This window comes from Anser anser (genome assembly GCF_964211835.1).
Source record: "Anser anser genome assembly, chromosome: 1".
Taxonomy (NCBI): Eukaryota; Metazoa; Chordata; class Aves; order Anseriformes; family Anatidae; genus Anser; species Anser anser.
In genome coordinates this window covers 96,143,203-96,166,267 of record NC_139720.1, presented here as the reverse complement: position 1 = coordinate 96,166,267, position 23,065 = coordinate 96,143,203, and the positions used below count along the sequence as shown (strand labels likewise).

At 41.1% G+C, this 23,065-nt stretch overlaps 1 protein-coding gene across 3 annotated transcripts; it reads left to right on the top strand.

Annotated features, from left to right (window-relative positions):
- Positions 1 to 80: 80 nt before the first annotated feature.
- Positions 81 to 22,198, top strand: LOC310892544 (cell surface glycoprotein CD200 receptor 1-A-like). Of its 3 annotated transcripts, XM_083820443.1 has the most exons (7): positions 81 to 443; positions 11,601 to 15,507; positions 16,289 to 16,594; positions 17,354 to 17,602; positions 18,405 to 18,504; positions 19,459 to 19,510; positions 20,909 to 22,198. In XM_083820443.1, exons 3-7 carry the CDS (start codon positions 16,297 to 16,299, stop codon positions 21,008 to 21,010), a joined length of 801 nt encoding a protein of 266 aa, XP_083676569.1. In that variant the 5' UTR covers positions 81 to 443; positions 11,601 to 15,507; positions 16,289 to 16,296; the 3' UTR covers positions 21,011 to 22,198. The 3 variants fall into 3 exon arrangements, with proteins under 3 accessions (XP_083676569.1, XP_083676570.1, XP_083676568.1); XM_083820442.1 differs by lacking the exon at positions 11,601 to 15,507 and having other exon boundaries at positions 90 to 443; XM_083820444.1 differs by lacking the exons at positions 11,601 to 15,507; positions 18,405 to 18,504 and having other exon boundaries at positions 84 to 443.
- Positions 22,199 to 23,065: the final 867 nt, after the last annotated feature.

Genomic DNA, 23,065 nt, shown 5'->3' with positions numbered 1-23,065 from the left:
TAAACTCAGGCTTAAATAGTCTCCTCCACTGCTACCCCATCTGAGCTGTGCTGCAGGGTTTATCTTCACTCATCAGCCTCCTGAGGAGAGCCAATGAGCGGAAGGCAGAGCTGTTCAGTCTGTTTCCTCAGCGTTCGCCTAGGCTCTCAGCACAGGAAGCCTAGTGCTCTCAAAAGTCAGAAGGAGGAACCCCTCCAACTTGGAGGAGCCAGGCAGTCAGGAGAGGAGTGGGGAAGGGGCGGAAGAGAAAACACTCGCCTTGGCTACTGAGGATGCACTGGCAGGCAAGAAATACGCCCCATGACCACAGCTAGGTTGGCAGTGGGACGGATGGAGTGACAGAGCCGCCTGAGCCATGAAAAAAGGAGCTGACATGAAGATTGCTGGAAAGGCTGCGTGTATTTTCATGCTGCTCACCATCACCAAGCTTACAAGAATAACGGGTGAGTCTAACTGTTCTCTGGGACTGATCAGCTGTCAGGGTGGAAGAAAGGGAAACGTGCACAAATCTTTTCTTACCGTAAGGGCTATGTGTCATGTTACGACTTTCTTTAGTTGTTAAAAATTACGGAGCAAGATCAAAACATGCCTCCCAAATATCTGCTCCTGCTTTTCTTTTCTCAGTGGTCACAAGGCTGCCAGTCATTATCCCCATGACTTCTACACAGGCAATTATTTAGTGACTCGTAGCTATAATGTACCGCTAGCCACAGATAGCCTATTTACTAAGAGCACTAAATCCACATCCTCTGAGAAACTGATCCATTTGACCTATTAAAAATATGCCCAGGAAAGTGTTTGTGAATGTGAAGCTTTTGGCCATGAGGTTTCTGCTGAGGAGAGGTGGTAGACACTACGGAACAGGGCAGGGATCTCGTGTCTTTCTTAGGAGTGGTGGAAGATCACTGGTGTGCTGATAGCCGGGAGCAGTTTCTGCAATTTCATTCTGAGGCTAATGGAATGATTGCTATCAAGCACGGGCAGGGCTTTGGCGCCAAAGATAGTGACATTCCTAACCCTTTCTAACTCTGTCTGTTAGTGTAGTTGGCTTAGTTTTAATATATTCTAGCTATGACAGTTAACGTCTCCTAGATATTGTTCATTTGCATTTCTAGAGCTTGTGCTCTTTCAGATGCCATGCAGCAGTCCAGGGACTTGCTCATGTAATTTGAGTAGCAGTTCCAGAAACCTAAACTGCCAGCTAGGGACATCTCTGAATAACATGTAACATGCTTATATCCATTACTATTATGGACAAGTAGAATTAAGCTGCATTGAAACGAAATATTTCATTCCACTTGGACAGAAGATACTATCCTTAAAAATATTAAAATATACAGATATTTTTAAGCAAAATGGATACAGTTATTGTTGTCAGTGAGGGAACACCTGCCTGTAGTGCGTTTGGCAGATCAAATGAGGGATCCAAAATTATAATCTCAGTGCCACCCATTGAAAAAAATTGAAATCTTCACACACTTTTATTAAACTCTGCATTAGTAAACTCACAGCAGGCACACTAGAGGTTAAAAAACAAACAAACAAACAAAAAAACATTCCCTTCCCATGTCCCCATTCTTCCAGTAAATAAATTATCTGAGAAGAATACCAAGGAACCATCTCAAGGTCATACACATAGGTTATGGTAGCATCAGAGATAGTCTATGCTTTTGAGTACAGCTGCTCAAAAAGTAAAGGAGTATGGACATGTCACAAAATGTTGAAGAAAATGGGGGAGACAAAGGAGAATCCTACTGGCAACATTTCTTTTTAAAATGGGACTTTGCTGGAAATATTAAAAAAATCTAATGCCAAAAAAGTTCTCTTTTTCATCCAGAAGACAATTGGATTTTAACCTCTTGGTGTCTTGAATCACTGATATTCCCCTTCAAAGAACACACAAAAACAATGTGTTGAAATCTAACTTCATGTTTGAACCTCGTCCCTCCAAAACAAACAGCACACTTTTGATGGAAAGTTCTTAGCTAAGGCTGTTTTTAAACATGTTTCCTTCAATATTATTGTGACGGTTCTCAGCAAGGTGTAGTGACGAGGTTTTTCCCTTAGAAATCACAGGCCAGATGTGTTAAGATGATCTAGTGTGTGTTCTCTATCCAGAGAAGTTTAATGTTGTATGAAGCTCGAAGGAACTATGCCCCCCTTCTGAAGACCAGAACAAGCTACCGTGAATGAAATAAGGTCATGCAAAAACTCTTGTGCATAACCAGGCTTTACCTGCATTAGTGTTTTCCTTAACATACCTTTAATACGTTGCCTTGTGTGCCTTCGTCAGTTTTTACAACTGAGGAAGGGGCAGCACCTTTGTGATTGTTGTGTCTAGATCTGTCCCCAAGCAGAGCTGGGTAGTATGCTATTGAAGCTGTGGGTGCACGATCTGTACTACCAACCCTTCTATAAGAATCCTCATAGGAGCAGCAGTGGAAAAGACTCAGAATTAAAAACTTTTAGGTAAAACTTTGAAGACTTTTCTTAGTTTAACTAAACAAATAAGACACCTTGTGGTTGTGTGCATACTCCAAAGGAAAGGGGATAAGGGAGGGCAAGTTTTTCCATATGAGGTTCATACAATTAAACTCTTTTTATCGGAGTAACATTTGCAATGTTCAGCTGTGTAAGTCCTGGATCTGTAGTACTATCTTGTGACAATAGATATGACAGTGTGCTTCAGAGGAAGCACAAAGAAATCTGTTGTCAGTAATGAGATGTGATTCTCTATGTTAGCTCAATTTTACCAAGAGTAAAAAACTGAAAACAATGGCATTGCCTCAGTGCTGAAATTAGAGTGAGGTGAATAACAGTGAATTGGAACTTCAGAGCAACCTGTCTGTAGTACAATTTCACCCAGATACCTAACTTTCTTGAATGCAACTGCTTTCCCTTAGCTTCTTCCCTTAAAAAAAAAAAAAAAAAGCTTTTAATTTCTTCTTCACTAGTGTTACTACACTAGTGTGTTTTACTGCCTTCTTATTTCCACTGTCTTCAGGTGTTTCAGTGCTCTTGTCTCTGTTGCCTCCTATTCTAGTTTACTCTGGAATCTTGCTCCTGATATAAAAATCAAAGGCTAAAAAACAATTTTGGTAAATGTACATTTATCTTGATTTCACTATTGCTCTGCTGCTCCTTTGATTTTATGTACTAGGATTATTTTGTCTCCTTTTACACTAAAAACACCTGAATCACAACAGCCTGTTTTTCTTACACAAACACTTAAAACAGAACTCTGTACTATTAAATTAAGCAAAAAAAAATTCTCAGAAGTCATCTAAATTGCCCTAATACAATCTTCAAAGCATGTTCATGTGACATAACATTTTACTTTGATATGGTCCAAACACGATGTCTAAAGGTGTCTAGTTTCAGAACCCCAGAAACGGGGGAGTTCGGTTTTGCAAGTACACCGCATACTCTATGACTATAAAGCAGATTTTCTTTAATTGGTAATGCACTTACAGATGTACATTCTACTTAATACTCAAAGCTGACGTATTTTGTATATAGAAGTACAATTTTTCATAAGAATAAAGCGGAGGGAATCTTCTTATGCTGCCTTATCTTTGTATTGAGTAAGAAAAGGCTAGAAAAAAAAATTACAATGCTAAAGCTGAACACTAAGCAAGGTGTGACTCTAACTATAGAAAAGTGAAGTCATTAGTGTGTTTTCACAGCAGTCCCTTATCTGCTCTCTGGAAAGTATGAAAAAGAGGGCATACAACCCACCATTTGCAGTCAATGCTCTATTTTTGTTTGGAATAACAGGAAAATGCCACTTAAGCATAAATAAACATATTTTTTTTTGTCTTCTCATGAGGAAGAGAGTAGAAAGTCAAATTCAGCATGCAGAACAGAGTATAAAACACTCTGTATCTGTTTCTGTAGTGGGAAGTGTCCAGAGGGTCTTTGCAGTTTGTTACACAGGGCATCACAGTGCTACTCTGAAAGAAATACTACCCAAACTGCTTTGGCATACAGTGTAAGCCCCTTCTCCTCTCATCTGTTCCAGCTCACATTCTGCAAGGATAAAGATCTACTCACCCTGCACACAGAGGCTGCTATAGGAAGTTTTAAGTTAACAGCCAGAGTCATATAAAATACAACAGCTTGTTAAGTTCAGCGTTGATTTATTATTGGTTGAGGATTTGGGCAAAGGTGTTAATTCTGCAAGCTAGATGATTCCAACACATCATTTAAACATTAAGTCCTCCATTAGAGAAGCATACCTATCCTTTTTTTCTATAAAGCCATGTTTTGATTGAGACATAGCCCTTTTGCTCAAGGTTAGAAACACAACCTCAAGAAAGGACCCTTAAATAATTGCATCAAATCATTTTTGCAGGCATTGTATCATGAAACACTTCTCAATTTATTGTAATAACTATTTTCATTGTTATTACATTTTGAGCTGATGGATTTCAATGGACATCTACCATCCACTCATCAAGGCTACCCGGTTCTTTTTCTGTGACATTTCCCTTCTTTATATTAATAATACCATATACTTTCTGCCTTCAGCAACTTTCCTCACACACTCTTGATACAAATGCCAATGCCATTATTAAGAATGTTAAACAGAATTAGTATAAAATTTGTCTGCTGAAAAACATTATTAGCAAGCTACCTTCAACCTGACACTTCCTTTCAACACTGCCTTTTGCTTTCTCTCCTTGATACAGTTTTTACCCATCATACTTCCCTCCAATTACCCCTCCTTTCTTTGGCTTAATTTACAATTTTTGAGAGGACACTGTATCAAACCTCATCTCCAACTAGGTGAGATTTAACATCATTCCTTTGCCTACAAAACCAGCTGTTTTGAATTACTGCTTGAAAGGACACTGAAGAAAGCTAAAGAGCACGAGAAGATCATAGAAACATTAAGAACTAGTATTTGGCAACTGCAAAGGTATATTCCATCTTGAATGTGAAGACTGAAACCTTGGGTTCTTTATGAAGTTCTGCCAGTGTGCTCAGCTCTCTGCAACATATAAAGCCACTTCCTGATATTAAAGTTTCAAATCTAAAAGAATTCCAGCCATGCTGCAGACAATTCATATTGAAAAACTAGAGTTTACAGTGAAAAAGAGTCATTTTCTGGCTGTGTTTTAAATTTGCCATTTGAGTTTGGATGAGACAGCAGAAAAGAGACTGACACTGCGAAGGACACTAATGGTGGCAGAACAGAAACGGGTTACAAGGAGAACAAAAGAAGAATTTGGGTGTGAGGAAGAATGGAATTTCTGAAGATGGGAAAAAGGCCTAAATAAAATGAAATGGGAATAGAATACATTTTCAAGGAATAATGACAAATACAGGTAAAAGAGTATTAGAGGGAAACTAAAAATAAAACTGTAAGTTTCTCACTGTGTCCAATGCTGCCCTTTTAAAGATGCGTTGTCACTGAAAAAGCTGTGATTGCAGCTTCAGGAGTCTGAGTCACATCAACTCAGGGAAGCTGGTTCATGTATTTTTATCACGAAACTCACAGCACTCTAACTACTTACTACTCATCCAGCGCGCGGGGCAGATTTTCAGCCTGTACTCCATCCTGTGCTGTTGTGGCTACATTTCCAGAGTCACAAAGCTGCCACATAAAAAACTCTGACAGTACTTTAGCAATTTCTACCCTAGTACAAAGCCTTTCTATTTGTTTATCTTTCTCCTCATTCCAGACAAGGCTTGCTAAGTGGTCACAGGCACTCTGTAGTGGTAGAAGGAGAATGCAGAGCTCAGCCTATTGTATCTGGCCTCTTCCAAGCATCCGGTACTGCCTTTACGATTATAACTTGCTATGACTCATATAATATATTCATTCCAAGATACAGTTAGTCATTTACTTGTGGTATAATCACTGTTTCAGTTCATTATACCTCTAAGTTTAAACTGCGGGGGCGAGGAGGGGGGATGCACCAAAATGCTACTGTAGATTGTTACTGCAAGAAATGAAGACACAAGAGAATTACGTCTGAGAAAGTAAAGAAGTCTCTTTACAGTGTGAAAAAACTCTTTAACAGCTGAATTTCTAAAGAGGCTGTCATGGAACTTGAGTCATTCTGGGGGTAAGAAAAGGTTTTACTGTGGGTTAAAACCTGCTATAAAGAATAACAGAGGCTGGAAATCTTTCCTACTTGAAAGGAATCAAAAGCACTTTCAAGCTGTGTAGCTGTCTGATTTTTCAGTGATTCCCCTGAAAAATTCAGTGGTTTCACAATCAAATTTTCCTGTTTTTGAAATATTTCTTTCTCCTATTACTGTGTGAAAAACTCTGAGAAACAGGAGAGATGACTAAGTGACACTGTAAAGGAACTGGTGTAACTAGTTATCCACGAGAGCTGTCAAACACACTACAGAAACCATGTTAGAAAAACAGGGCAATTTTTCCCCAAATCTTTTTTTCAATTACAGTAATCTTAGCGTGACAACAGTAACCAGAACATTTCTGAAACACAAATACGAGCTCCTGGGTTGAGTGCGTTTTTTCCTGAGTGAGGATATGTCCACTTTCAAAGATGAAACTGGAATCTGTCAGTGCACTGGAATGTGCACTCAATGCACTAGAACAGAGCTCGAGAACCCTCTCAAACATCTCTTAAAATCTTCTTCAGCAGTCAAGGGAAGACACTGAAGGGTGACATAACATTAGTTGTATTTTAATTAGGTTAACTTCAGAGACTGGAGTCAAATTAGAAGACTTTGGACTAAAGACCTCCAACCCTATCTAGCCGTAACCTGTCAGAGGAGTCCCCAAAGATAAACAAGCTTACACTGAATTTATGTCAATAACCAAAATGGATTGATTCAGCTTGGAGCTGTACAGAGCTCCCTGAACCTAACTTGTCTATTTTCTACGTCTGTATGACTGACAGCTTGTTCTCCTGGGCTCTGCACTTCCTGACAAACAGAATAAATGATTGCCGTTTTCCATTGTTCACTCATTTGTGAAGAATAAGATTGAAAATGAGAAGTTATTTACAACAAATGTGTAGATATATGATTCTTCATATCATCTCTCCTGGGTAGAATTCAATAGTTAACAGGGCTGACCTTTGATTATCATCATTCACTTATCACTGCACTGAGATGAGCTTGATAGGTCACACCTCTTCAATTTTCTTATTCTTTGCAGACCCACAGAGAGCGAGGCCTTTGCTTCATTGGTTATCCCCTTTTTAATTTGCAGCATGCTGTTAGTTCAGCTCAGCTCAGCTATAACATGGGATTTCACCTTTAGAGAAGAAGCTGTGCAATGTAGTGGGTTGTTTCCAAGCTATCATTCAAATAGATAAATGCTGACGTTTGTGGCATATATGCCCTGATTCTACGGGTCTTGAAGTAATCAGCCATCACAGAGGAAACTTCAGCAATTGACCTTCAGCCATTTTACAGAATGAAAGCACCGTTCCAGAAAACAGCGGTGTGGTGACTGGTCTGACTTTTAACACTTGCAGCATTGAACATTTCCTCTTTAGGAGTGGAATAGGTTTGTTTGTTCAGTTTGCCTGCACAGCAGACACAAGTCCTTTATGCTTAGTTAAATTCCTGGAGGAAAGGGGAGATGGTGTCTTCCCTCAGAGCTGCTGAGCTCTACCTAAGAGTGCAGGCTGGGGCAGGCAGCAGAAAGGCGAAGAAAGCAGACTGGGGAACAGACTCTTGCAAAAGGTTTGGTTGGAACAGATCCACAAGAAGTCACAGATGTGATGGTAAAAGGGGACAAGAAAAGGTCATGTGGAGTCTTTGTGTGGCCTGAGAAGCCACTGAAAGCTGGTGGACTAGAAAAAAGGACTAGGGGAAAGAAGGCATTTTGTAAAGGCATGGAGAACAGGAAAGATTTATTTTCAGGCCTTTTCATTCAATGAGTATAGCCAGCAATTGTGAGTTACCTAAAGAGCTATCACTTCCTAGTATATTGGTTAATGTTCTAATGAAACATACGTTTAGCGATTAGAAGGCTTTTGGAATATTCACTAGAAGGAAAAGGTATGGCACGTCCGACTTCAGCCCTTGACTAAAATGAGGTGATTCTCTGAATCTGTGAGGTCCTATCAACATTTCCAAACTAAAGTAAAGGTATGGTTGACTAGGAAGAATAGGATAGGGGTGAGGATAATTTCCATTTAAAGAACTGCCTTTGTGCTGGCTGATCCCCTAGCTATTTGTGGACTCATTCCTGAGCACAAACATTTTGGACTATCTTTAAATAAAGCTAACTCTGTGGTAAAAAACAGCAAGTCTTGACATCTCGTTAGACTGACTTAGCTTGAAATAGAAAGAAAGACATCCTTTTTTTTATCAGAAACTGTTACAAAAATGGCTGTTCTTTATAAGCTCCTGTTCAGTAGATTTTTGTCAAGTATTACCCATACCCAGTCTTAATTTGCTTGTAAGCTATGAGATTTTAGGTCACCCAGTTCAAAATCTTAGATTATCTGAACTTGGTACTACGCTCTGGGGTAAAAGAAAGCAGAGCTCCATTTTTGCATATGCTTTCTTGAGAGACTGCAAATATGCTGGACTATTTCTGCATCAGGTGATAATGTGAATGAGTGTCTATAGGAATGGAAGCACTGTACCTATCCACACGGCTGACAAGTAGGACTAATGAGCTTGGGTTGGAAGGGACCTTAAAGACCATCCAGTTCCAACTTCCTTGCCAGGTTGCCCAAAGCCCCATCCAGCCTGGCCTTGAACACCTCCAGGGTTGGGGCATCCACAGCTTCTCTGGGCAGCCTGTGCCAGTGCCTCACCACCTTCTGAGTGAAGAATTTCCTCCTAAACTCTAATCTAAATCTCCCCTCTTTTAGTTTTAAACCATCCCCCCTTGTCCTGTCATTATCTCCCTGAGTAAAAAGTTGCTCTCCTTTTTTACAACCCCCCTTTTAAGTACTGAAAGGCTGCCATGAGGTCTCCCCGGAGCCTTCTCTTCAGGCTGAACATCCCCAGCTCTCTCAACCATTCTTCATAGGAGAGGTGCTCCAGCCCTCTGATCATCTTTGTGGCTTTCCTCTGGACCTGCTCTAACAGCTCCACATCTTTCTTGTCCTGGACGCAGCACTCCAAGTGGGGCCTCACAAGGGCAAAACAGAGGGGCTCAGTCACCTCCCTTGGCCTGCTGGCCACTCCTCAGTTGATGCAGCCCAGGATGCAGTTGGCCTTCTGGGCTTCAAGCATGCATTGCTGGCTCGTGTCAAGCCTTTCATCCACCAGAATGCCTAAGTCCTTCACCTCAGGGCTGCTCTCAATGAGTTCTCCCAGTCTGTGCTCATGTCAAGGACTGCCCCAACCCTATTGCAGCACAGAATCATAGAATCATAGAATATCTCAATTGGAAGGGACCCATAAGGATCATTGAGTCCAACTCCTGGCACTGCACAGGTCTACCCAAAATTTTAGACCATGTGACTAAGTGCACAGTCCAAATGCTTCTTAAATGCAGACAGGCTTGGTGCAGTGACTACTTCACTGGGGAGCCTATTCCAGTGTGTGACCACCCTCTTGGTGAAGGACCTCTTCCTGATGTCTAGCACCTTGCACTTGGACATTTTGAACTTCATTAGGTCCACTAGGGTCCATTTATCTAGCTTGTCCAGGTCCCTTTGGGTGGCATCCCTTCATTCTGTTGTATCAACCACACCACTCAGCTCAGTGTTGTCTGCAAACTTGCTGAGGGTGCACTCGATCCCACTGTCTATGTCATTGATAAAGATATTAAACAGTACCAGTCCCAAGAAAGATCCCTGAGGGACACCACTCATCACTGGCCTCCACCTGGATATAGAGCCATTGACTACAATACTCTGGCTGCAGCCATCTGGCCAACTCCTTGTCCACAGGATCATCCACCCTTCAAACCCATATCTCTCCAATTTAAAGATGAGGATGGCATGTGGGACCCTGTCAAAGGCCTTACAGAATTCCAGGTAGATGACATTGGTTGGTCTTCCCTTGTCGACTGTTGCAGACACTCCATCACAGAAGGACACCGGATTGGTCAGGCACAATTTGCCCTTGGTGAAGCTGTGCTGGCTGTCTCGGATCACCTCCTTGTCCTGCATGTGCCTTGATATTGCTTCCAGCAGGATCTGTTACATGATCTTCCCGGGCACAGAGGTGATTATCACTGATCTGTAGTTCTCTGTGTCTTCCTTCCCACCCTTTTTAAGAATGGGAGTGATGTTTCCCTTTTTCCACCCACCAGGGACTTTGCCTGACTGCCTGAACTTTTCAAATATGATGGAGAGTGGCTCAGCAACTCCATCAGCCGGTTCCGTCAGGACCCTGGGATGCATGTCATCGGGCTTGTGCCTCTTCAGTTTCATCAGGTGGTCTCCAACCTGCTCTTCCCTTACAGTGGGAAAATTTGCTCCCCCAGCCCCCACCTAGAGGTTTGGGGAAATGAGAGATGTGGGCAGCCTGACTGGCAATGAAGACTGAGGCAAAGAAGTTGTTGGGTACCTCAGGATTCTCTATGTCTGTCGTTACCAGTTCTCCTTTATTGTTTATCAGAGGGGGAACTCTCTCCTTGGCCTTTCTTTCCTGACCAATGTACCTGTAGAATCCCTTCTTGTTGTTCTTTGCACCCCTTGCCAAGCTCAGTTCCATCTGTGCCTTGGCTTTTCTGATCCCATCCCTGCACATCCAGGCAGCATCCCTGTGCTCTTTCCAGACCACATGTCCCTGCTTCCACTGCCTGTGTATTTCCTTCTTACAACTCAGTTTGACCAGCAGGTCCTTGCTCAGCCATGCTGGTTTCCTGCCTTCCCTGCTTGATTTCTTATACATGGGGATGGAGAACTGTCGTACCCTAAGAAAATTATCTTTAAAGAGTTGCCAGCTCTGATCAGCTCTTCTGACCCTAAAGACAGTATCCCATGGGGTCTCATCCACTAGGTCTTTAAACAGATGGATATTCACTCTTCAGAAATTCAGGGTCCTGTCTTTTCTCTTTGCCAGGCTCATATTCCTCAAGATCACAAACTCAACCAGGGTGCTGTCACTGCAGCCCAGACTGCCTCTGATCTTGACCTCTTTAATGAGTTCAAATGAATTGAAAGACATTTAAAATGATATTGCTCTAAGATGTAAATGAAAGCATACACCATTAAACAAGCACAAGATTGTCACTTGTGGTCACTATTTGCAAACATTAGCTAAAAAAAAAACCACCAGCCCCAACACAGAGTCTGTCTGAAGGCTTAGGTTTGTTTAGTTATTTTTAGATGAGGTCAGACATACTGATGGTATGACTCGGAGCTCTGAGGCACTTGGCAGTGCTAAACTGGCAGAGGAAACAATTTGTTTGCCAGTTTTTGGAGACATTCATAGAACTCCCATCCAGAACTCGTCATGAGACAAAAGGCTTCTTTCAGTTCCTCTCCTGGTAAAATCATCTGAGTTTAAAACACGCACCTCACATTTTCTTGCAATGCCATTTAGAAAAAAAAAAAAAAAAAGTCCTTTAAATACAGTGCAACCAAGTATCACAGAATACTGTTGATAATTGAATTAAGAAAACAAGCATTTGTGAGGCTGGTGGATAATTTGTGTATCAGAAAATAATGTAAATAAATAGCACTTTTCATTTTCAGCAATGCTTGGAAACACTAACCAATGAATCCTGGCAGTAATGAGCAGCAGAAAGCTAAGTATTATTCCCTTTATTTAGTAAAAATGGGAAGTGAATGGTTTCAGTGATATACTATCCCCACATATTTGTCCTCTTCTAGCAGAAAACAAACAAACAAACAAAACCAACAAATTATCGGAATTACACTCTGATTTACATGTTGTACAGCTGGAGTAACTAAGATTTTACAGCACTATACTGTGTACTGTACTACGGGGCAATATTGCAGCTACATTTCCTACCAGTCTGCAGGAGCTAGGTCTAGGTTTGGAAAGGTCTTCACCCAAATGATACTTAATCCTTGAAATGAAAAAGCAAAAACCTTTAAGGGAATCTGTAAGTAGCTAAAATGCAGTGAACTGTGTTAATTTTGCACGTTAGAAAACATTATCCCAAGAATTTAGTTAAACAGTAGGAAAAGTGGTTGGGCTGGAATGGTTCATTCACGTGGGTTCCAAAAGAAAATGAGGCAGCAGACAATACTCTTAAGGTAGAACATATTATTGTTTTCTCAAACAGACTAATAGTAATGATTTGACTAATATTTTAAAGTTGGTGCTCATAATGACTATTTCTTATAGTGTGGTGAATGTTCAGGAACTGGGCTTTACATTGTGCTGGCAGAGGTAATGGAATTCCAGCTCTAGGTAGTGGACAGAGAAACACAGCAAGGTCAGGTCTGGGGAAGACTTTGACAAAAGTTTAATTATGCAAAACTTAGGTCTTCTAATCCTTTGCATTTAGAATATACTAGAATAGAATAGAACAGAACAGGGTAGTTCCATTGGAAGGGATTTTCAGAGACCACCTAGTCCAACTGCCTGACCACTTCAGCGCTAATCAAAAGTTAAAAGATGTTATTGAGGGTATTATCCAAATGCCTCTTGAACACTGACAGGCACGGGGTATCCACCACCCTGCTAGTAAACCTACTCCAGTGTTTGACCACCCTCATGGGAAAGAAGTTTTTCCTAACGTCCAGTCTGACCCTTCCCTGGTGCAGCTTTGTGCTGGTCCTGTGCACCCCTGTCATCAGTGACCAGGAGCAGAGACCAGCACCTTCTCTGCGCTTCCCCTCCTCAGGGAATTGCAGAGGCCTCTCAGCCTCCTTTTCTCCAGACCGGACAACCCAGGTGTGCTCAGCCTCTCCTCACAGAACATGCGTCCAGCCCTTTCACCAGCTTTGTTGTCAGTAGAAGTTCCCAACTGAACTTCCAATTGATTCATTAATTTACCTGCCTGAAAGAGGTTTTATGTTTGTTTGTTTGTTTAAGTAACTTTTTGGAATAATTTATTAAAAAAACCTCATTTGTCAGTACAAATCAAGTTGGTTAACTTTTGTTTTCCATCCTGATAAGTGCATGGTTGGAAAGTAGTACTCTGATTACCTCCTCACAAACAGCTGTCTCAGAACACCACTAACACCATCAGTCAAAGGCAACAACAGCTCAGGCTTCCACCAGAGGCACAGAGCACTCAGAGATCAATGACCTAGTCCCAAAGGATAATGGTCATCTATTAAAAGAGGAAATGAATGAGGTATAAATGGATGGCATCTTGGATTGCAGCTTGGGTATTAATGCTATTAGCCCATTAATTGTTGCACATATGATTGTGAAAAAGAAAGGTTATTTATCTGTAACAATTACTCTTCAGGTGGTTATTTATAGAGATAGATACAGTGCTGACTCTTTGGTTACTTGCTTTTTCCTTCAACGGGACCCAAAGAACACAAAAGTCCCATCCCCTCACCAGCTGTTCACACTGGTTTACAACCTGTGCCTCAGGATTTTGTTTTCTGTCAATCTCCAAAGTGCCACACAGAGGAAGGAGGGTGGGCTACGTCTGTAAGTGTAGGCAACGGTCATGAACATACACGGAACTCATCTTAAAAAACACAAGTAACCTTCCTTTCATCTCTGAGTGCTTACTCACATGTATGTTTACTGTGAACAACACCCATCACATAACACTTTATTAAGGAAAAGATCCCATGTGGCTAGTTGAAACAAAGCAAAAGAACCTGCTGTCCCAAATGTGGCATCATGTTGAGAGGTTTCACAGCAGTGTAAGGCTCAAAGAAACAAAGAAAGGAGATATCTTGTGGTTAGAAACCTGACCCCTTGGATGTGTCAGCTGAAGGCACAGGCTGGTTAGGCATCCCAAGTCTGGTCATTATAAAAAGAGCAGGCATGACTGATGTTCAACATGTGCAAAAAAAGATTCAGTCCTGACAGCTTGTCGAAAAAGAAAATCCAGCCAGATTATTGTCTTGACTAAGACAAAATTCAGGGACCCATAGGCAAATAGTAATAGTAATAGTAATAATGATAAAATGAAGGCAACCCTGATTGTGCAACTTGTCTTAATAAACACAGTACAGAGGAGCCATCAGAGTGGCCTCGCTACTACCCTTCCAATGGCCAATGTGATAACTTCCAGAAAGGACTTGTGTACTAAGTCCTGGATTTTTCCATACAGACATCTAGCTTCTTCAAGTACACAGTTCATGGATCATGTAAAGGTAAGGGCAGAAGGCATTGCGCGTGACTCCAAGCAAGAGACATCTTTTAAAACCTGAAAGACGAGTCAGTGGCATAGAAAGAAAAAAAAAATAAAGAAAGAAAGAAAATGTGTTTCCAAGCAAATATAAAACAGCATTCAGGAACAAGACACACTACTAGAGAGTCAATACAAATTGATATAACATCTGAGTAAAGTTTCTCTGCAATCTTAGCCTCACAAGCAAGAGGGATAGGGATATGGGCATATTTTATACATTTGAAGCTCCATGCATGGCATAAAGATGGGTAGGACTTATATACATGTCCTATGTGGACTGCTGCCAGTCACAGTGTGAGCATGTATGCATTGTGTAGACTCACAGCATGAATGCATATGATCACAAAAATTCAGAAAATCAAAAGACACCCCTGAGACATAAGACAATAATCTTCTTCTTGCACAAATCTCCCCTGTTGCTATCTGTGCCATGGTCACGTCTGAGAGGCATAGATAAAGCCTTTGCCCACAGTGCTGGATTTTTTATGAATGCAGAAGTAAAAGTTTACTTCCTTGGTTGTAATGGTTCCAGACAAATGCTGTTATGAGATGGCCTATATGCAATAGCCACATTTCTACCATTTCAGCACATAGGTGGTAACAGCCGTGAAGAGTTTACAGACATTTCTACAAGGATGGGGGGAAAGGAACTCTGATAAGAGGTGCAAGCCTAAGTAGCTACTAATCTCCTCCCATTCAGAAGAGATCCAAAGATACAACCACCCACCACCACAAAAGCACCATTATTCCTACCCATCTTCCCCAAGTATTTGTCTATACTGGCACTTCTCAGGTCATGTTGTGATGCTACATTACCTACGGAGCAACTCCTTTCAAGATGGCATTAAGAGAGATTAAGAGCTAAAAAATATCCTGGGTTTGATGAATGCTTAGTACTATAGAAATCACTGAAGACTGAGAATAAGCTTTCTTTGCCTGCTGTAGTACAGTCAGCAAATCCACAATACTAATTATAGGGGACTCATACGTGTTACTGTTGCTTTTGGATAAATGTTGGATTTTTGTAATGGCTCCATGCTGGGGCCGATGACCTGCCAGTAAGCGTGAGAACAGTAAAATAATCCCAAAGTTGTTAGAAGTCTAATAAAAGAAGGATAAAAAATGTATTCAGTTGAGGAAAAACAGTAAATGTGCTTGCTGTAGTTCTCTTGATTGTAGACAATACCTTAAGAAGAGGAGAAATCTCCTCCACCAGTGCTGGAAGATGAGATAAGTTTGCATTCCTGCTGTCTTATCAGGAGAGTAGAAACCAAAGAACAAGAGGGAATGGCCTCAAGTTGCACCAGGTGAGGTTCAGGTTGGAAATCAGGAGAAATTTATTCTCAAAAAGAGCGGTTAGACATTGGAACGGGTTGCCCAGGGAGGTGGTGGAGTCACCATCCCTGGAGGTGTTTAAGGAAAGGTTGGATGTGGTGCTTAGGGACATGGTTTAGTGGGTGACATTGGTGGTAGGGGGGCAGTTGGACCAGATGATCTTGGAGGCCTTTTCCAACCTTAATGATTCTAGGATTCTATGAAAGACTTTCTGAGGAATGATTGCCAGTAGAGAATCTGATCCAAGCAGAGAATCTGATTCAAGTGATGAAGCAAAGACAAAGTAGGCCTCAAACCTGGAAAAGTGGCAACTCTACAGAGAGCTTGACAGAGAGCTCAGCTGCATATAGCTAATAAGAGGCAGAAGACTACTAAATACATGCTACCAAGAAATGTTTTAGCCATGAGTAACACACAGGAGGATTTGCCACACTATTCAGATGCTGACTTGCTAAAACCAATGTGCAAGAGCAGGATATCTTCCTCTAATACCTGTTTTATCCACTAAGATGAGCCCCAGAGGGAAACATATTGATGGTTATGAGAGGGTAGTCTTTAATATCCTACCAGTTCCACAATTCACAACTGTAATACCAGATGATAGACAGCTTGTGGATGAGCATAGACAGGGCCTCCCTCTGGAGTGTAACAGTGCTGACATTTCCCTCCGAAGCACAGACCAGAACTCCAAGGCTGTGAGTGACATCCTTGGGCACCTTTTCACACATCCTTCTCCTTCTTTGTCTCCTCCAGGGAACAGAATGGCAGCACAAGTGGGTCACAGCGCTGTGATGACCTGCCCTAACAAAACAGATGCAACTATGGTGACGTGGAAAATAAGCCCCAAGATAGGAGGCCCCTGCACCTTGGGATACAGGGCTGATCAGAAAAAGGTGGACAGAACAAACTGCAGTGACAGAGTGAACTGTGAATTCAGATCAAACCAGTCTTATGCCCTTGAGATACAGCAAGTGGGAATGGCTGATGAAGGAAATTACAGCTGTGAAGTGGTAACTCAGGAAGGGAATTTCCACCAGATGTACCAGCTGACCGTGCTAGGTAAGGGACTCCTTCCTCATTTCTCCCTTCTCCAAAGGACCACCTCCAGCCCCAGACAGACACAGCTCCTCTCCTCCTGCACAGGAGGAAGCGTGCACTGAGAAGAGGAGCTTTCTCAATGGCACAAATGGTCAAGCATGTCATTTAGTAGCTCTGTTTCTTCCCTCTCCTCATTTGCCAAAACCCTTCTCCCTTCTGCTGCCCCTTTCTGCCCAGCAGAGTTACAAGTGACGGGTGTGAAGCAATCCCCAATACACTAAAGAAGGAGTCTGCATGTGCGTCTTGTTTTCCTGTAGTCACTCACTAACACACTACTTTAGTATGACAAAAACATGGGAGGGCAACACCTCCGAGTACTGAGATATTCGATCAAACACGGGATGTTGTTACCCAGGCAGGAAGAACAGCCCCATTTCCTGCTAGCCTGCCATTCAAATCCATTTTAAGCCACATGCATAAAGGCTGCCTAGGACAAAAGTCTGATTCAGCCCTGTATTCTGGGTAATTCCCCACCTCCACGTCCAGAGATGCCTCCTCTAATGGTACCTGGCTGTGGTAACTCACCTCAAGGTGGGAGAGTTGTCCAAAATGAGGAAAAAAAAGACACAAATCTTTGTCACTTTGGCACACATTGCTGTGACGGGATGGCACCTCCAACCTGACTCTCCTCTTTTCATGACGTTCCTTTTGGGTAAAGAATAAGAACAGCCTCTGCCAACTGCAGCAACCCACATGTCTCCCCTTCCTGATGCTTTGCAGTCCCCCCAAGGCTGTCCCTGTACTGCGACGACCACAGGAACCCCGTGTGCAAGGCAGCGGCGGGGAGGCCGGCTGCTGAGATCTCATGGGTCCCCGAGAACAACTCCATGACCGAAACAGACAGCCACGATAACGGGACAGTGACCGTGCTCAGCAGGTTCACAGCACACAGCACCGACGAGAAGACTGTAACCTGCATGGTGTACCACACAACTCTGAATGAGACCAAGTCCATAGCCTGCTCCTCATGTAAGCTCCCCCTTGTGTGTTCAGCATTCAAAATCCTGTCTAGCCCTCTGTTCACATTCTTGTGCTTTCTAGGTGAATAATCTATGAAAATTATAGAAACCTTCAGTGAAGTCCTATATAGATGAGAGTATCATGCTCTACTACATGTGCCAAGAAATATCACCAGCTTGTTCATGTTCCAAACACTATTTCCAAATGGTTTCTTCGCTAAAAGGGAAGTACATTACTGTGGTAGTATTCTTTTGGTAGTGGGAAAGTTGCAGTAAGCAGCCTCAAAGCAGTCCTGTTCTTACTGTTAACCACATGGAAGCAGAACATCAACAAAATTTGTTGAGATGCAACAGTAAGGTCTCCTGCTTAGATTGTGGTAAGAGAGAGAAAGAGAACCATCTCTTGTGTGGCTAGCAGAAACAAATCACTTAATTCTCGGTAGGGAACATCTGACACTCTATGGCATTTGGTTTCTGCTTTTTGGTTTGGATTTTTGCTCTTGGAGAACTACACATGAATTGCAATACTAGGATAAGCTGTGTCCTTGAGAGGGGCTCAGCTATGACTTAGTGAATAAATGTCATGAGTATCCACTGTGGGATTTGAGGGATCTGCTTTTGTCTCTGCCACAGACCATATTTGAATTTCTCAGACAGGTTTCATTATTGACTTTCCCTTCTGCCAAAGGGATTTATATTTATTTTACAAGCATGTTGAAAATGTATATGCTAAAGCAACTTCAAACTTATACTGAAATAATAAAGGAACGTAGCAGTGAGAAGACATAATTAAGACTGTGCTTTGTCTTTAGCACAGAGCGACCTTATCCTGTATATATCCATCGCTCTTGGTTTCCTGATCATTATCACCTTCATGGCTGTCATTTACTATTTTAAGCTCCATGGTTGCAGGTATGTACAATAGAGTGCTAAGGAAAACTTGTCTTGTGCTAGCAGAAATCTTTAAGTACTATTTGTGTCTTGAAATCATGATTCTGTCAGTCTGTGCTGCTATGAGTAACTGAAGTGACTACATCAAATATTTCTACTTTATACTGCAGACACTGTGTGTTGCACACATCTTCACTGAATAATGCCCCGAGTAAAATATAGATGGTCAGAAATTGGCAGGGAATCCTCAACGCATTGCCTGCTACACTGAATAGGAGCTCTTCATTCTGACAGGAAAGCAGCAGAGCAAATCTGTTCTTCAGGTACTGTGAGAGCCTGTCAGTGTCTCTCTTGGTCAGACCAGGGGAATGGTTCTCTACCTAAGAAGCTCCATCAAGTGTCAGAGGATTGGCCAGTGCTATCCTGCCATGTCAATGGAAGAGACAGCAAATTTTATCTGTATATATGAAGAAGCTCCCTGGGTGAAACTGGACTCTAGCCCCTTTAGGCTTTGCTGTGGAAAAGAAAGCAGTTCCAAGAAAAAAAAATCATTTGTGTAGAGAAAGGCTGAATTAGCACCTGTACTGAACACCTCAGTTGTGTTCTGTCCCTCCCCTGTTCCAAAACTGTTTTTCTTCCTAACCTTCTCCCTCAAAGGTGAACAATTAGTTCAATACAATTTCAGTAAGGGGGAGTTAAGACAACCTTCCAGAGGATTTTGATTTTAACCTGCTTCCACTCTGCACTTAAGCTCCCCAAAACATCAGAAGACACCTGTAAAGAAAGCCAGGGTGCCACAACTTCAGGATCAAAAGTCAAGGACAGAAAGACATGAGAAGATTTTTAGGCTTTGCTCTTGATAACAAGAAAGAAAAATATTTCATAGGCTTGTGATTAAAGAAGCTCAAAAGACCCCTCAGCAAAGTGTTGTATTGAGGAAGAAATTTGCTTTAATGCTTATTTTCTTTTTTACAGACTCTGTCACAAAACTGAACCTCCCGATACTTCTCTTACACATTCCTTACAGGTAAGGAGAACGATGCAGATTAGACCATCACTAAATCAGGGATCTTCTAAAAGCCCTGAAAACATGGTCAATAAGAGAAACCATTAGGTTTTTACTCTTTACTTTCAGCAGGTGCTATTCTGTCTTATATGTTTGTCCTTAGCTGTATCTCAGTACAAAACAGAGACTATCATCACCATAGTTTTGACTTGGAGCAAACGTTAGAGGCATGTTCCAACAGCAAAGATTTCAGTAACTGCCATCCTTTATCTCTGTAAGGAGCAAGTCCCACCACATCTCTCTGGTCATATTAGATACACTGTCCACAACTGCTGTACAAACAGTGCTCAGTAAGAGAGGCAATCTTATGGGTTGGGGAATATTAAGAAAACTATTAGTAAACAAAAGGATTAAACAACAAAATTAACAAACCTAGAAAGAGAAAAAAAAATCTCTCCCAATGTTCAGAATGATAATGTGCAAATTCTGAAGGCCAGTCTTTATTTTGTTTGGTCAAAATCCAGAAAGAGCCAACTGTACTCAAGACAAAGCATCTCATAAAACAATGGAAGGAGCTCTTACGTCCAACATGGTAGATATTCTTGAATTCCCTACGGTGTTACATGCTTCCCATGTAGCTGAGAAATTCACTCATCAGCTCTGTATCTCTGTTCTCTTCTACCAAATATAAATAACAGCATTTCTGTGTAGGGAAGCTGAGACATTTATGTCGTGAAACATCTACATTGTGCATATCTGTGTACCTGGAGCACATTCTAGGCTCAAATTCTGTCACCAACTTAAAAAGGCGCTTCAATTTCTATTTCTGAAATGACTTAGTCACTTCTAGTTATTTTCCTTCTTCCTCTTCTGCTTCCCTACCTCTCAATTATTGCTGAAAGACACAGTTGCACTAATGTAAAATAACTGGTTAAGTACCAGTGTTCTTGCTGGCACATCACAAAACTTATATTAGAATATCTTTAGACTGAAATTGTAGACTGATGGAGGAATCAATTCTGGTCAAGACAATAGCACGTGATTTGCTCTGTAGAGAAAGAGATCCTAATACTAAATTCTCCAGGTTGAAAATAAGTGAGTGAGAAGGGAAAGAGATAGAAGAGGAAAAGGAAGCACACGAATCAATATTTTAGCTTTATCCATCAAGTCTTCGAAAGAAATAGCAATACAGTTTCTTTGGCAGAAAAAGCAACAGATTGTGTTTTGGTTTGGTTTGGTTGTTTGTTTGTGTGTGCATTGTTTTGTTTGTTTTTTTTTGTTTTTTTTTGTGGGTCGAAGAAGAATAAAAATTGGAGCATTATTTCCCAGTTACATTCTTCAGTCCAGATGAAAGGCTTGCAAAATCTTGCCAAATTAACCTACTTCCTGCATTCACACTATTTGGTTTTGTTTTGCTAGGATGACACAACGGAGGTGGAACCTTATACTACTTACGTGCAGAAGGAAAACACAATTTACAACTCAGTGTCAGATCTGACAGTGGGGCAGAATCTTCCATAAGGACTGTCAACAGCAAAATGAGTGATTCAACAACACTGGAAAAGGGGAGAGACGCTTTACAAAAGACTGGTCATAGAAAGAAACTTCTGAGAGGATTTCTTCAGATTCAGGGGCAACATAGCTCACTAGGTCTCTTCAAAGACCTATGCTTATTGATGAGTCTGCACAGCTCTTTCTTCCCATTTTGCCTTTTTCCTTGGGAAAGCAAACAGGTTTCCTGTTTTTCCTTGGGGAAGTTTGACTGACATCAAGCTATAGTTTTTCCCGGAAAAAAAATGTTATCAGTCTTCCCTTTGTATTCTTCAATTGGAGATACTAGTTTTGTCAGTCACTTGTAGGCATTACTTTGACACATTTGACACTATCTTGCATACACTTGGGAGATGGGAAGAGTGTTTAAACTAAAATGAAACACTCTCCAGGCAACAGACACTTTTTTCTAATTTACAAATGACTCACATAAGGGCTTTGAGTATGGATAATCACAGAAAAGTTTTAACTGGCAAAAAGTATCAGTAGGGAAGACCTTTCATCTCCCAGTTCAGAAAATTGAAATGAGTGATGAATTTACAAGTTCATCCACTAAAAAAGAGACATCACTAGCATGTTGAATTCACTTGTTAGGTTTCTATTCAGTATTTCCACTAAACATGTTCATTAGGTAGGTCAGATTATTGTTATGATTACTTTTCCCTAAGATTCTCTGAAGGCAGAGTATTCCTCTCTTTCTTAAGAGTATTGGCATTAAGATACGGTAAAAGAATCATGTTACTCAAATCTGGTAAGCTATTTTTAACAGAAACTAACAGCAAATATTTCACAATGAAACAAGTTCAAATGTATCACCTACAACTGTGCAATAATGTACAAAAAGGATAACATTCCTGCTAACTGTTGTCATATTTATTTTTACTACCACGACTGAAGATATTTTCATTCATATGTCTAGATCTTTTATTGATATTTTTAAATGTACTTGCAAGCTCACTTTGTTGTATGTAAATTAGCTTGTGTATCTTAATGTGTCTCATGTTAAGGTAACTTCTGACATTCCCAAAATATTCCTTGGGAATAAGTCAAATAAATCGTTCTCTATATATTAGTGTTTCTCAAACTTTTTGGATTGATGCCTTACTACCTAAATTATGAACTGGCTTTACAGTAATAATAAAGAGATCCATCTGTAAACTTCTGTTTACTGCCTTTTATTTCAGTATTTTAAAATACCGACGGAGTACTTGACCTGATGGTAGGATTGGAAGAACTGGATTTTTCCTTTAGACCATAGAAATCTCTTTGCCACCAGTTGCTAGAGCTCTCTTTTGAGATAGCCTCCTGAGAGCTATGACCCAGTGCTTACAAAACAGATTTTTTAATTGATTGATGTTCCTTGAATGCAGTACTCATGTAAACTGATATAAATGGTTACTGATTCTCACTCTACCAGGTATGAAACAGACACTTTTGTCCAGGAGTTCTCTGCATGCAAGTATTGCTTTTCTCCATTTCTGCATGTCATTTTGAAACAGAAGGGATCAAAACTCAAAAACATATTTAGGGCACTGAATATAAATCAGCTACATAGGTACACATGTAATACATTAAATTTATAGGAGTACAGTACCTGCTAACCTGCTGCCTAGCTGCAGAGTTTTGAGTTCCTTTACAGGTCCATTACACTGGACTAAACATGTTTGATTCAGACCTAAATTTTGCTAAGTTGCTGATTTTTTATTTATTTTTTTTGTCCTCTACTTTGTTCCACAGTCAGGCCTGCTACTGCGCACTTTGAGGAATGAGTCATGTAGGCTGTTGCTGGTGGCATGCATGTCTCCTAACCTGAAGCCCAATGCAACCAAATGGCTAGAAGGCCCAATCAGCCAGCACAGCAACTAATTCTGCAATTTCATTAGGCAGGAAGGCCACAGTTTCTGTTGCTAAGTGATTAGCAAAGTGTAGGATGTAGCCAGATCCTCTGCAGTAATTTGGCAGAAAATAGGCTTTTGCCCATAGTTTGTGACTATGGTAAATGCAAGTTAAGTGTCTCAAGTTCAC